General features: G+C 38.8%; 1 protein-coding gene across 4 annotated transcripts in view; it reads right to left on the bottom strand.

Moving 5' to 3' along the window:
- Window positions 1-8,675: 8,675 nt before the first annotated feature.
- Window positions 8,676-15,153, bottom strand: part of LOC6573248 — a 64,984-nt gene continuing 58,506 nt past the window's right edge. For all 4 annotated transcript variants that reach the window (XM_032732770.2, XM_032732777.2, XM_032732779.2 and 1 more), the window contains 2 exons: window positions 14,069-14,637; window positions 8,676-13,158 (listed from right to left, as the gene is read on the bottom strand). In XM_032732770.2, coding sequence (XP_032588661.1) covers window positions 10,571-13,158; window positions 14,069-14,189 — 2,709 coding nt within the window. In that variant the 5' untranslated portion in view covers window positions 14,190-14,637 and the 3' untranslated portion in view covers window positions 8,676-10,570. The remainder of the gene's footprint in view (window positions 13,159-14,068; window positions 14,638-15,153) is intronic.

Below are 15,153 nucleotides of genomic sequence, written 5' to 3'. Positions count from 1 at the left end.
GAATTCGCCGCAATCGCCACAATTCGCCCGTGTCAGTCAGATGTTGACGCTGCTTACGCTCATTTTATTTCTCCATCCCGCTCGCTCGCTCGCATACTCTTTGCCGCGTGCCGTTGCGGCAGCTCTTAGGCGGCTCTCTTAAGCGCTATTGTGTGTCAATGCGGTGTCATTTGGCTTGCTCATCATTGATTATGATAATATATTAAAAGTACATACATACATATACACACGGACATATTTGTGTGTGTTTATTTATACACATATCAATTGTAACATGCGTGTATAAATGCCCATATTCTGTACTTGTTTTGAGATATAAAAATATTATATATCTGTTAACTAAACTAACAGATGTTTGCATGAGTTAACAGATCAACAATTTGCCCTCCGGACATATCTATGTATGTATATACTACATATATGTAGGTACATTTGTATATAAAAACTTTAGCAATATTGTATTACCCATCTAGAGCTTTGGGAAATTGTTAAGCCTCTCAAGCCCCCAATTATTATTACTTTTGTTGCTACTTTTCTGGTTTAGTTGTTGCCATAAACAATCGACGAAATTTTGACAGTTCCGAACAACTTTTAGCATCATGAAAAATCAAATAAATAGAACAGCTCTCATATATTCATGGCAAACGATGGGCCGGGGCCAAAAGCAAACAAAAAAAGTTGCCACATATAATCCCATGCATAAAGGTCGAACTAAGTGGGTAGCTGTTCAGTCCCATTTTCAGTCGACCCCTATTTTTGGCATAAATACATGCGAGACGATGTTGTTATACAAGATGTGAGTGAGATGTGTGTACCTGCTGCCACACCGGCCAACATGTCAATGAATGGAGATTACAAACATAATTTGTATTCCAAAAAATATCGAAAACTGTTCCAAAACAACAACAACAAAAAATAAAATAAAAACTTACTCGACGCGCCATTTTTATTGGTGTGCAAAGCAAATGGAATGAAAGTATATTTGGATTGCATAGAATTCGTAACTCGGGATATATATATAACGCTTGCAATATATATTTAGTATATCAGCCTAAGGTTTGCATTACAGTGTCTTAATTATTTCATAAAGTGATATATCCGATTGCCATCTTAATAATCTTAATAATTTAGCTACAACTGAAAGTCAACTTGAATAAAGTATTATCCTGTTCTAAATTACATATTGAGAGTAATATATGTATATTCCATCACAATCTGAGTTCATTCTAGTCCTAGGTGTTAGTAAAGTCCATTTAATTAAGTCAATTAAAAACTCGAGTAGAGCATCACCACTGTCGGCTATGCTCGCTAGCACTACATTCTAACGTTGATTTTCTGTTTGTTTTGTGTGTGTGTGTTTTTTTGTGCATGGGCAAAGTTTGTTTTTGGTTTTTTGCCTCTGCTGCTGGAGTGTTCCTTGGGGAGCAATTGGGTTAATATTTGCCACATAAATTTGCAAGCGAAACACTTTAATCAATGCTCAATCGGGGATGAGTTCTGAATGCACCTTTAAGCATAAACTAAGGGCATATTGATTCGAAAACGAAAACAAAACTAAGCCGGAGGCATGCAGCTAGGCATGTGTCTAGAGAGGGACAGAGATACCGAAGGAGAGAACAGAGACAGCAGTGATAGAGTGAGAGGGTGATAGAGGGAGAAAGAGGGGGCTGCAAGGACTGTCAGTTATAACGTATTGCATTTCATTTTGTTGATCTTCGAGTTGCAGGCAGCTTTCGGCTCGTAACGACTTGCATAATCGCTTAAATGGAATTTATAGAAATCCTAGCTGCACCTGAGTCCTAAGCAGAGCAGGCAAAAGAGTGACGCACAGACAGAAAAAGAGAGACGGCGACATGGAGAGTGACAGAGAAAGGACTTGAATACAAAGGCCACGCTGCTGACGCTCTACACACAGCGAAATTTGTATATTAAATTGTAATTATATTGATTGGATTCGATTTACCTTATGTTATATTTCTAATGAGATTGGGATTTAAACGGGTTTAGGCTGGGCAGTTATAAATTAGCTTGGCAATCTGTTTTTAAGGTCTGCTTCCAGTTGAACTGATGCAAAATGGGCATTAAACCTTGCTTTGAGCTCGATTGGTTGGCATTGGATATTCTATTTTTGTATTATATATATAATATAATATATATAATATATTAAAATAATTTTTTTTTTATATGTAAGCTCAATCTGCAAAATATTTGTTAATAATTTAAACAATTTCTTAATTGTTCAGCAAAGATTCAGTATATTTTTCGCAAAGTGTAGTCATTGCCAATTATTGAGCGCTTGCCAAGTATAGGGGCATACTATATAGCCAGAACGAATAGCTGCATCTTCCTCTTCCACTGCTGCTGCTGCTGCTTTGGGGCGGCGCAAGGTAACAGGAGCAATAACTGTTTGGCAAACAGATTTATTTTGCAGCCTCTCTTCATTGTTGCCAGCGTCCCTCCTCCTGCTGCTCCTGATTGCTGCCTGCTCTTGGCAGACGCCTCCAGCTGCACCGCCTGCGTCTTCCGCTCGTCTCAAATATTGGTTTCTAAATTTTCATTGCCATCGTGGGTAGGCCAGGCCAGGCCCAGGCATAGGCGCAGGTCCTGACAGTTGCAGCTGCACCGGCTGCTTGTTTTGGCCACATTCTCTCGCTCTTGGCTCTAGGCTGTTGGCTGTTGGCTGTTGGCTGCTGGCTGCTCCTTGCGGTGCAGTGCATCATTTTTGCATTAGAAAAGTGCCCGCTCGCTGCTGGCTGTAAATAAGCCAAACGTTACGACTGCCCGTAAAAAGTCCCTGTCTCTAACCCTATCTCTGGCTGAATCCAAGCCCAATTCCAGCTCCAGCTTCAAGTCCCCGAGTTGCCAGCGACTGCTCCTGTTGCGGCACCAACCGCAAATTATGCTTGTCAAAAATGAATGTTACATTCGTAATGTAAATGGAAAATGGGTGGCTGGTAAAAAAAAAAAGAAACAAGTAAGAAGGCTCCAGTCGAGACTGCTCGACTAGGAGATACCCTGAACCCTCCAAGCTGATATTCTAATCATTCTGCACTTCTGTTATGCACACATACATACACATGCATCCACACGCACGCACAAGCCTGCGCTCTGCTAACTGCGCAGTAAGCAGCGACTGCGCTTGGGCTGCGCTGCAGTGGGCAATATTATGAGAATTTATTTGTTGAATAATTTCTTTTGTAGACATACGATCTTAATGAAACTTTTAGAGTGTAATCATATGGTGAATATGTGTGTACATTCCAAAGCCCAAGTCTCTAGTATTTGAAATTTTTTACAAATTGGGGGAGAAGGGGGCGTGGTATCCAAAATCTGTAAATCACAAAATCTTTGTATCAATTAACTTTATATACAACGCAAATTTGAAGACTCCAGGTCTAAAAGTGTTCAAATTAGGTTTAAAAAATAAAATCAATTTTTCGATTATTCTCGATAAAAAAGTTATCGGATGGTTTATCGAAAAAATAAAGCAAACTCGTACTGCGTATGGTACACACGAGTATGCATGCCAAATTTCAGCTCTCTAGCTCTTATAACTTCTGAGATCGACGCACTCATACGGACGGACGGACGGACGGACGGACGGACGGACGGACAGACGGACAGGGCTATATCAACTCAGCTCGTCGCGCTGATCAAGAATATATATACTTTGTGGGGTCTGCCACGCCTCCTTCTGCCCGTTACATACTTTTTCACAAAACCATTATACCCTGATTTCCCATTTTCAATGGGTTCAGGGTATAAAAAAAAAAAAAGAAGCCCGATAGAATGAAAAGGTGCAGGAGGAGATTGCGCCGCTCAGTGTGTGGGTGGGTGACTGGGGTTGCCTGTGTGGGCGTGCATATATAGGTTTTTGCGGTTGCAAACGGTACGTGCTCAATGCGTCGAGAATCTCTAGAGGAAGCGCAGCTAGCACAAATGAAGCCAAGGCATTGATGGGCGCCGTTGTGAGGATGTGTGCGTGAATGTTTGTGTGTGTGTTTGTATGTGCTTAGGTGTATCCTGCTCTGACTGACTTGGTGGTTTGACTTTACCGCAGTCACCACAGCAGCAGCAGCAGCGGCAGCGGCAGTGGCAGCAGCGACGACATCAGCTCCTGCTGCAGGAGGACCACCGGATGCTGGCGGCATTTGGAGGCAGCTGCTCGCAACTTTGACTAAATGTGTTTTGAGTGCATTAAAATGAAAATGTTATTACTCGTTCGCTCCGCTCGCCTCTCTATGCGCTTCTCAGTAGCGCCTCCTCTCGGCTGTCTCATTATTGCCACATTTGATGTTTGCGCCACATGGTAACGGCGGAGATTAAGCATCCGAGAAGGGGGCAGCAGGGTGGAGAAGGCATGTTTGAAATCCTTGAAATCGTTGTCCAAATACGTATTGAACGGAAATTTCAACACACTTGCTGGCTGTTTGCGTTTGATCAACAAGTGAGGACAGTCGGAAAAAGGATGCGCTTTGCTCAGCCAAATTATGCAGATTAGCCCAAGGATATGCATGGCTATGCAAGGATATGCACAGCTCAGGAAGTCGCCAGTTGCAAGCACCATTTGAAAGACTAACAGATGCGACAGAAACTGAAATCGATTTGCCCACTCGGCAGCTGAGCCCCAATCAGCTCTTGTTTATCAAATCAAGCGATGAGCAACACATGCATATGCAAACAGAGGAAATGCGTGAGTTTTCCTCACAGGATATTAAGCAGGTAGGCAATTACGGGTCCTTAACCATACAAATGACGTTTTCGTATTGCCAAAAGTCAGTCGAGGTCGCAATTTCTCAGGCTCGCTTAGCGGAACTCGCCACAGGCGTAATTATGTAAAGGACTCTGGCATCGAATTACCACCAGAGAGACCTTCTTTAAGTGCTCTGCTAAGGCACGGCATAAATAAGAGCGGGGCCACCTCACTCCTGTACAGCCCAACATATATCATCATTTAATCATAATTCTAAGTTGCTTACTGCTTAATTTCATTCCTGTCTTATATTTCAAAGCCATAATATATGCATTAAATTTAAATTTAACACGAATTTATTACGTATACGCAATGTTCACATTGGTAAGAGCTGCTTTGATTACGAGAATTTTCGGTGGGGCGGAATATCTAGATTCATTACCAGAACATACTCCACAGAGACAATAAATTGTTAAAGCTATTCAGTTGTGCCCGATACCCATTAGATCGAGTTGTGAAAGAGGGTTAGCTCTGCTAGGAATGAATTTATAGGAATATATATGATAGTTAAAAAGATAATGATGGTGACAGTAAATAACTATAGCATTGGTAATGCTAATGCCAATAATGAAGATATTTGAATGATAATAATATCATTATACAATATATTGAAATAACAATTGTAGTGCTAATGATAATGATAATAGGCATGTCAATGATTATATTTATGCTTATTGATTATAATAGAACTTTACTAGTATTGTCAATCAATGGTAATGAATTGTCATGATTATGCTAACGACAAGATAATGATAATGCTAATGATAATGAAAAAGATGAGAGTTATTATGAATGTTAATGATAGTTAACAAGTAGAATGAAAGATATCATTTATCATGACAATATTACTAATGATAATGACAATAATAGTTAATTAGATCACTAATTACAGTGATAAACGTTAAGAAGGAACCAAGTCTTATTTCCTTTTCTACATACCTCACTTTACAGGGCATCTGCACGTCAATCATTCGCGCCTGTTCAGGCCAACAATCGGCAATCAAAAGTGAATACAAGTGAGCACACATGTAATTTAGTTTTTATTCAATTTATTTCATATTTCCGTTCGTGTTCATTGTTATTATATTAGTATTATATTTATTCCATCTATGTTAATATAGTGTGTAGTAAAGCTTGACAATCTATACCAAAGAATAATGCTATCTTCATGTATGTGAGCTATACATACATACATATACATATATATTTTATATTTATTTATATTCTTTTTTTCTGTTTTTGGCAATATTTTGTCATGTTCTCTCTATGTGTGTGAATCATGATTTTGTTCTTGTTTATATATATTTTTGTATTTTTTTATTTATATTTTAAAATTGTTTTTTTTTGTTGTAGTGTTTTTTTTTTTTTAAATGTGATCAAAATATTTGAAGTCGTGTCTAATGGTTAAATGCATTCATATTTTGTAATTTAGTTAGAATTTGGAGTTGAAATACAAAAATTTGTTATTTTTTTTCTTGTTGTCGTTTTTCCTTTTTCCTTTTTCATTTGCGTAATTCGAGCATTGAGCGACATTTGCAAAAGGTAAAAGTATTGTACTACAATTTTGCAATTTGAATTTATTTGCTGCAAGTTGAATTTCATTTTTCTTTATTTTTATTTTTGTAATTCATTTTCCTTTCTGTTGCATTCTGCATTCTGCATGTTTGCGCTTTGTTTGTGTAATTGCATGCAACGTGGCAGTTCAGAGTATGCACTAGAGATGAGAGGGCAGCGTGACACGTGGGGCACGACTAGTGTGAGAGAGTGACCGATATGAGTTGTAAAATGTGGAATATAGTTAGTGTAAATCAGAATTAAATTGAAAGTAAGAAGTGGGACGTTAAAGAGAGTTCAATGTAATGTAAAAGATCTCTGAAAAGTATATTTTTTGAAAGTCTAATTTCTGAAGCAAGTAATATAGAAAATGATATATAAAGTGTTTTTAAAAGATCTAGGAAAAGAATTTTTTAAACTTGTAATGTTTGGAGAATATTAAAAGAGAACCTATAGAATTATTTTTGTTTTATCTTATATAGTCTGGATTAGCCATAAATGCAATAGCTAAAATTAAGAAAAAAAAGGTGTACATATATAACAATTTATCTTATATAATAAAAAAATAATATAAAAAATGTATAAAATTATTTTAATAATTTTACAAAAACTATTGATCTGTTTATAGTACCTAAAAATATATACATATTTATATATTTAAGAAATCTTAAAAAATAAATTAATTGATCGTAAACTAATATACTCTTACATCCAAATATTACTGTGGGTCATATTCTGTTCAGCTTTCTTTACTGTTTTTCGTCCTCGTCTTCGTGCCCTCGTGCTTATGTTACCTCTTTACAAGCGTCACGCGCTCATCTCTAGTGTGCAGCTCATTGGCCTTCAATGTGCTCATATACGCATTGTGTTGTTGAGCTGATTCCATTTGACTATTTAGAAGGGTATTTGCTGTATATGTATATATGTATGTATGTGGGCTGAGCGAACTAAGAACGTAATTAAAACTATATTTGTAGCATACGCAATGCCCATCTCTCTCTGTGTGTGTATTTGAATGTTGACGTTTACGGAGCTTAGCTGTGTTTGACTGTTCTGTTTGCATTCTGGTGGTTAGCAACACTTTTTAATTAGTTGAAACGATTTCAAAGAACGGGGGTAATACAAATCTTTGCTTTTACAAACTCAGCTCAGCTATATGTACATATATATAATATATATTTATATATACATGGTCATGCAAGTAGAAATAGTAAATAAATGTATTTGTGTGTGATGTGAACCAAAAGCTAAATATCAGTTCCATGCCGTATAGAGCCACAACAACAATTTGAAGCGAAAACCAAATACTATATATTTATATATATAGTAAAATCAAAAATCTCTCAACTATACACAGAGCTTATATAATACTACATACGTGCAGCTGCTATATGTATATATTATATATATATATAAATATATATGTATTTATTTGTTGAAGCTTATCGAGCATCTATGAGAAGGAAAAAAATTCGCTATTTACTGACATTTATCGCTATTGATTTTTACTCATTTATTATATTATAATTCCTATTATTCTTATATGATTAATTATTTTGTTTTGCATTTAATGAGCAATTGTTTGTTTTTCCCATCAAAAATCAAAAATCCGTTGGAGCGTTTTCCCATAAAATACAAAAAATAAATGGGGGCGTCAATATGTGTGTGTGTTTGGTTTTTGGAGCTGTGTAAATATTTGCTTGCATAGTATATGTGTATATATTGCCTTCTATTATTTATTAAATCATTTTTTTTCTTAATTTCAATACTCGCTTACGAAGTTGAATAGGGTAGATTGGCTTTTAGAATATATATTCGATTAAAACATTTACAGAAAAAAATTAAGTTTTATATTGTTTCGGAGAAGCTGGAATTAACTTTTTTACTTGGCTTGGTAAATCGGAACATATTTATTTGATACTACCTGAAGTAGCTCAACGTGAGCGAGTATTAGGAAGTCGAGCAACCCGACTGCAATATTTCGTTTTTTTTCCATATTTGAATTTGTCTTGTTGGAGAAAGTAAATCCGCATTACCTTTACATATTTAAACAACAGTTGCACTATGTAAATATACATACAGTTATATATACATATACATATATATATATATAGTATGTGGCATTCAGCTGTTCTTTTTTTGCTTATGTTCTTTTATGCTCTTACGATTAGTTATTAAATTTATAATTTACATTTACGTTATCAAGCTCGAGTTGTAAACATTCTACACAAAAATTATTCTGCTGCCTTTGTTTTTTTGTTTCGGATTCCTACACTATACGAATATATATATACGGAGGATATACATATATAATATGATTTACACCCATGCATATTCCATTAGAGATCGTAAAATTGTTTACTTTTCAACTAGTTTGGATTTAATTTTTTGAAGATTTTTTTTTTTTTTATGTTGCAAATATCTATGTACAATGTATGCTCAAAACAGATAAAATAGATTTTAAAATATTATGCAACAGTCAAAATGCATTCAGCTTGTATAAAAACTCACTTTTTGGAGTCAATTAAATAACGAAATAATTTTATTTCCTAGCTCATCATTTCCATTAGATATTTCGTATTTAGCCTCTAACTTTTAGTTTTTTTTTATAGCTGACTTTGAGCATATCCTAACAGATTTCATGGCATTCACAGTTTTATATTTCAGTTGTTAAACTGTTTGGCAACTAATTTAATAAATTTGGAAGTCAATTTAAATAAATTTAATTCAAATAAAATTCATGTTTTTTTTTTTTTTTAATGTAATGAACTGAATTCATAATTCTAATAAATGTGAAATGGCATGTAAAATCTCCTCTAAAACAAGCTAGAAAAGTCTATATACATATAATGTTCATATTTTGAAATTTGATTTGCATCTGCAATCATCAATAAATAAAGTGTGAAAATAAAAGTCAAAGTTTGTTGCATAGTGTAAGCCGAGCTTACAATTGATTTGTGCTAAATATACAAAATAATAATTCATAAACAAAACTGAACAAGTTCTACTAGATAGAGGTACGCAATTGTTTTTGGCTTCTTGCTTTCGATTTCATTATATTTATTTTGTTTTTGGTTTTTGGAAGAGCTAGAAACTAAGTTTACGTATGTATGTGAGTGTGTTAATTTTTTATCTAAATGTGCTGAGGATGAATTGTTAAAAGCATTAACGTTTAAAACAGAGCTTTAAAATCTTTTATTTTTGGCAACTTTCGTTTTCTTGTTGAGCTGGGCGCATTTAAAATCAATGAATAAACATTTTTCATTTTAAAAAATTTCTAAAAATTTGTCTACTAAAATGAATGAAGGTAAATTAAAATATATATTTAATATATATATATGCTATGTATGCTATGGGCATGGCTAAAAAGTGTACAGGTTTATATATGTACGTATATTTAGAAAATAGTTTATTGTATATATGCTTGGGGATAGGGGAACTCTAATATCTATATATAGTGGATTATACAATGAGCAAACAAATTACTAACTGTTCATATTGACTATATCCATATATGTATATCTACAGATATATGCTTTATACATACGAATTTTGTACAACTTATGGAATTAAGTCTTTGGTCTAGCATTGTTTTTTTTTTTCGATTTACCAAATTAGACAAACTACGCTCGATTTATGACAAATGCCACTGGAAACATTTTGAATCATCATTTATCATTCGCCCCGTCAATCAGCCAATCAGCCGTGAATGACAAATTTTGATTTGGTAATTGACATTCGGGGCGAATGGCAAATCTGTTCCGTGGATTGCATCTAAAATTTAGGAATGGGTTACCATGGATTCTATATGTGCTTCGTTTTTACATCTAATTAGACTACAGTTTGTTTTAATTTTTTTTTTGTATTTGCTGTTCTTAACTTGCGAGAGCTTTACGAAATCATTATAAATTTCTACACGCTGCTAACATAACATTCTCATATTCTCGAAGGATTTCTTTTGATTCTACATAAATTGCTCTTGGATTCGCATTCGCGCTTTATGCTTTGGATTGGCTCTGAGGCAGTCAATAGATTGTTAATTTTTCAGTTATTTTATTTGTATTATATATATTAAAACGTTACTTGAGAAGAATTTGGCTGATATGAAACAAAACGATTGCCACAGTGGAGTTTTATTTTCTTATTCGTATTTGCAGCACAATCTATTGACCGACAGAGGGCGCTAGCCAGCCAGGCTGGTGCTAGCGTGCAACGAAACTATTGGCCGACAGGTGGCGCGCTTTACACCTGTGTGCCATAATACTAGAGAGAGACAAACTCGCCAGCCCCCTCGCCGGCACCAGCACCAGCATTGCCCTTCTCCATGCCCGGCGCCGGCTCCGTCGTTTGCAGCTGATGATGATGATGCTGCAGCTGATGCTGATGATCCTGGGCCGTGGTCTCCGCCTCTGTCATGTTGGCATCGGCCGTCGTTTCGCTGAACAGCGTCTCGTTCTCGTCTGGCAGCGACAGCGTCGAGTTGCCAAGTCCGCCGCTGGCCGTGATGCGGCGTCCCATATTATCGTATTTTGGATAGGCGGAGCTATCACGCAACGGAGTCGCCTCCACAATGGGCGGCGTGCTGCAGGCGGGTGTGGGCGCATTGTTGATACAACTGGCGCAATTCGCTGCGGACATGGTTGGCGCTGCCGCTGCCGCTGCTGTTGCCGTTGGATGATGGCACTGGACCACGGCGGTGACAGCCGGCGGCGGCGGCGGTGGTGGCAGCGGCAGCTCCATGTCACCATTGCCCCCACCGCCACAATGATAGCCGCCCGCCTCCAGATTGTACGTAACGATCTCGTCATGGGGATAGAGATTTGTGGTAGCTGCTCCTGCTGCTGCAGCTGCAGCTGCCCCCGGCTGCAGCGAGGAGTCCTTCTTCAGTATGCCACGGCGGGCCGTGTGCCGCGGCAGCGTGGCGAATTGGGCCACAGTTTGGCCATCGCTGGTGGTGCTGCTGCTGCTGCCCGCACCACTGCCATCCGCCGAGCACTGGACATCCTGCAGACGCTTGGGTATGTTGAGCAGATCTGGATACATGTTGATGTCCGCACCGTCGAGCATATCCTGGGTGACCGAGACGCGTATGAATATGTTGCCAAAGGTGGGATTCGGCACAATATTGGAGCAAAACTCCGGCGGCGGTGGGAAGACGCCCACATTCAGGGGAAACTCCTCCGACAGCTGGCCATGGCCGTGCGAATGGGAGTGCGAGTGCAGCTGATGCGGATGTTGATGCTGATGTTGATGTTGATGCTGATAGCCGGCCATTGAGGTGGGCACACTGATCAGTCCGCAGGTGGGATCCTTGACGGTCATCAGCTGCTGCCGCATATGCTGACCAGCCTGACCCTGCTGCTGGTGCTGCTGCTGTTGCTGCTGTTGCTGGTGTTGCTGTTGCTGCTGTTGCTGCTGGCTCAAGCCCGTACGATGCGCCTCCACGGCATGGATCTCGATCTGATTGAAGCCGAGCGTGGAGTCCGTCTTGTTGATTGAGCTGGGATTGTTGTCAATGCCATAGCTGTCGCCGCGGTCATTGGTGGTCGTTGTCACACTCGAGTCCAGCAGCTTCTTCTCCTGATCATTGAAGCTGACACTCGACTTGACGCCCGCCTTGTTGGCATGTCGATGCTGGCGCGTCGTGCGCTTGCACAGGCAGACCACGAACGAGATGGCGATGAGCAGGAAGACGGTGCCGAAGATGCCCATGATGAGCCCGAAGTACCAGAAGGTCTCCGGCGTCTTCACCAGCACATGCTGGACAATCTCGCTCAGATAGATGCTAATGTTCTGGGTCATCGATCCGATCAGATTGGTGCCCGTGCAGGCGTAGGTGCCTGCATCCAGGCTGCTCACATTGAATACGGTCAGATTGCTCCACAGCTTGTCGGACGTGATGCTCTCCGTATCGAAGAGCACGTTGTCGTTGTCCAGGATTTTGCCATTCAGTTCCCAGCTGACCTCGGGCAGTGGATCGCCGTAGACCAGGCAGCTGAATGTCGTATTGCTGCCAATGTCGATGTTCGTTGCCTCCTCATTGTTGAAGATCTCCACGCGGGGCGGGCAGCCAAAGAGCTCATCGTCGACACTGTCCCAGGTGCGATCCTTTTGCGCCGGCGGTCCCTTGCACACCAGGCTCACGGAGCTCAGCCGACTGCCCACATACCAGTTGCGAAACTTACGCAGCTTGCAATTGCACTGCCAGGGGTTCTCCTCCAGGGAGAGGGTCTTCAAATTGCCCATGTGCTGGAACACGTACTCGCTGAGGCTCTCCAGTAGATTGTTCTTCAGATTGAGAAACTCCAGCAGATTGAGATTGGCCAGCGACATGGGATCTATGTACGAGATCAGGCAGTCGTGCATGTCCAGGGTGCGCAGATGCGGCAATATGGGAAACTGATAGGCGGAGAGCCGTTTGAGGGGATTCCCGTTCAAGTAGAGTATGCGCAGTCTATCGTTGCCCATAAACGTGTCCTTGTCGATCATCTCCAGCTTATTGTCCGACAGATCAATCTCCACGAGTATCTTCAAGTTGCGAAAACTCTCCTTGTGTATGTATTGGACCTCGGATTTCTTCAGATAGATGCGCTGTAGGTTGAGCAGACCCAGCGCAGAGAACTCCTCCCGATTCAGATATGGTATGTGATTATCATTGAGCACCAGCACCTGCAGCTCAGTGCTCAGCGTGTTCGGTATGCTCGTCAGCTGCAGCGAGCTGCATATGGCTGACTTTTTGCCATTTGTCCATTTGCAGGTGCAGTTCGAGGCGCAACTCTGTGACCAGTCATCCGCCCACACCCAGCCGACCAGGCAGCTGAGGCACAGGAGCCAAAGCAACTGCTGCCAGCCTGCAAAAGAAAAAAATGTGTGATGAGAGAGAGAGAGAGAGAGAGAAAGGAAACAAAGATTAAGTTAAAGCGAAATAAATACAGAAAAGAAATAATATTAACTTTGACTAGGCGAAGAATGAATACACTTCTCTGAATATTATATTGTAAATATATGAAAAATAAATGTGCCTGTGAGTAGACCTTATGAATGCCTAATTTGTTTGAGAGGTCTTGGAAAATTGATTAGTCTTATAAGAAATTGATGTTGAAATGTGTTTTAACATAAGCAATTGAATATCTCAATAATTATTCCTATGCCAAACAATCTATTCACTCTAATATGATTTAAGATTAAATAACCGTTAAGACATGTTGATTACATATTAGATTATATTTGACTTTGCTGTGACTTTGCCAAATTATAAAGATAAACTTGCTGCTCTAATGGTGCGAAACTATGGCTTAAATTCCGAGACATTTGATTTATTTACGAAATAAAAAAATTTTTATTAGCTACAGCTATAAAGACATTGGCATGACTAGAGACAGACGGAAAACTTTTATCCAATAATGTTAAATATATATATTACTGCATTTGTCGCTCGAATAAATAAAATCTCTTATTAACCAGAAACAGCCAATTGTATCAATTGGCTCAAATTCAAGCTTCATGATATAAATAAGTATATATGTAAATATAATTTTTTGTATACCCATATAAACATATACATTTATAAGTGTATATATCTTCCATTGGTAACACAATTCATGACAAAATTATAATACTCTCCCTCTCTCTCTCTCTCTCCATCTTTTCTTCTCTCTTTCTCTCTTTCTCTCTGTCTTTCTGTTCCACTTGCTTCCATTGAACAAAAAATCCAATGATTGACGACCTTTGGTTCAAGCTTTTGTTTTATGTGCCACTTACCTGGCAGCCGGATGCTGCTGCTGATGCTGCTCCCTCTGCTGCTGCCCCAGCTTCTCTCTCTGCTGCCGCTGCTGCTACTGCCGCTGCTTTTGGTTCTCCATTTCGCTGCCATGCTGTGCATTTGTCCCGCTGCGTATTTTTCGCTGCGTCTGACCCTCTGCCCGCTGGACTTGGACCTGGACCTGGACCCCAGTCTCGGTCGCGACCTCGCCAATTGATGACTCTAAATGGCTTTGGCTGATTCGATTGCCATGTTTCACATCATGTTGCCGTCGCTGGCGAAAGGGGGCTCCATTACATATTACTCGGCACTTTGGCCACTTTTCTGGCACACTGAAGGCAAATTTTTGCCGCTGCACTCGACTGCGACAGTTTCTTATCGAATTTAGTTTTTTTTGCTCGTTTTTTTTTTTTTCTTTTTTTTTTTTTTTTTTTTTTTTTTTTTATTGAGCTCTCTTTGTCGCTTCACTACACACGCACCACCTCACTCGCTCACTCTTGATGTATATATCTGTCTCTTGATGTCTCCCTTTAGTTAGGTTCAGTGCGTTCCAGCAAATGTTGACCAGCTAAAAGAAGTAAAAGAAAGTAAAACTAAGAGTTAATATTTGTAGTTTGAATAAGTTTTGCAATTGAATAAATATAATGGCAAAAGCAAGTTTAAAGTTTGAGTTTTAACATAAGGAATATCTCTAATATTACTGATTGTTAAAGGAAAGTATCGAAAGGAAATATATATATATATATATATATATATATATATATATATATATATATATATATATATATATATATATAAATTATCTCAAAAGAGATAGTAATAGAGAAGATGCAGATATTTTACTATTGGTAGGAAAAGTCATAAATTATTTTGCTATGCCTCAACTAATTTTCAATTTTCTTATTATCATTATTAGCATAATTATTATTATCATCATCGAAACTGCTTCAATTCCAAGAATTATGTCTGCAAGCATAAATCTAGTCCTTGACTATTTCGACCTTCGACTACAGCAATACAACACTCTCGCACCCGACTGGGACTCAAACTCTGAATTCCCTAGATATCTGTCTGCCCTTGACTC

This window comes from Drosophila mojavensis, unplaced genomic scaffold (genome assembly GCF_018153725.1).
Source record: "Drosophila mojavensis isolate 15081-1352.22 unplaced genomic scaffold, ASM1815372v1 contig_16, whole genome shotgun sequence".
In the NCBI taxonomy this organism is placed as follows: Eukaryota; Metazoa; Arthropoda; class Insecta; order Diptera; family Drosophilidae; genus Drosophila; species Drosophila mojavensis.
Note: the sequence above shows the minus strand (reverse complement) of the source record. Positions and strands in the feature narration are given on the sequence as shown.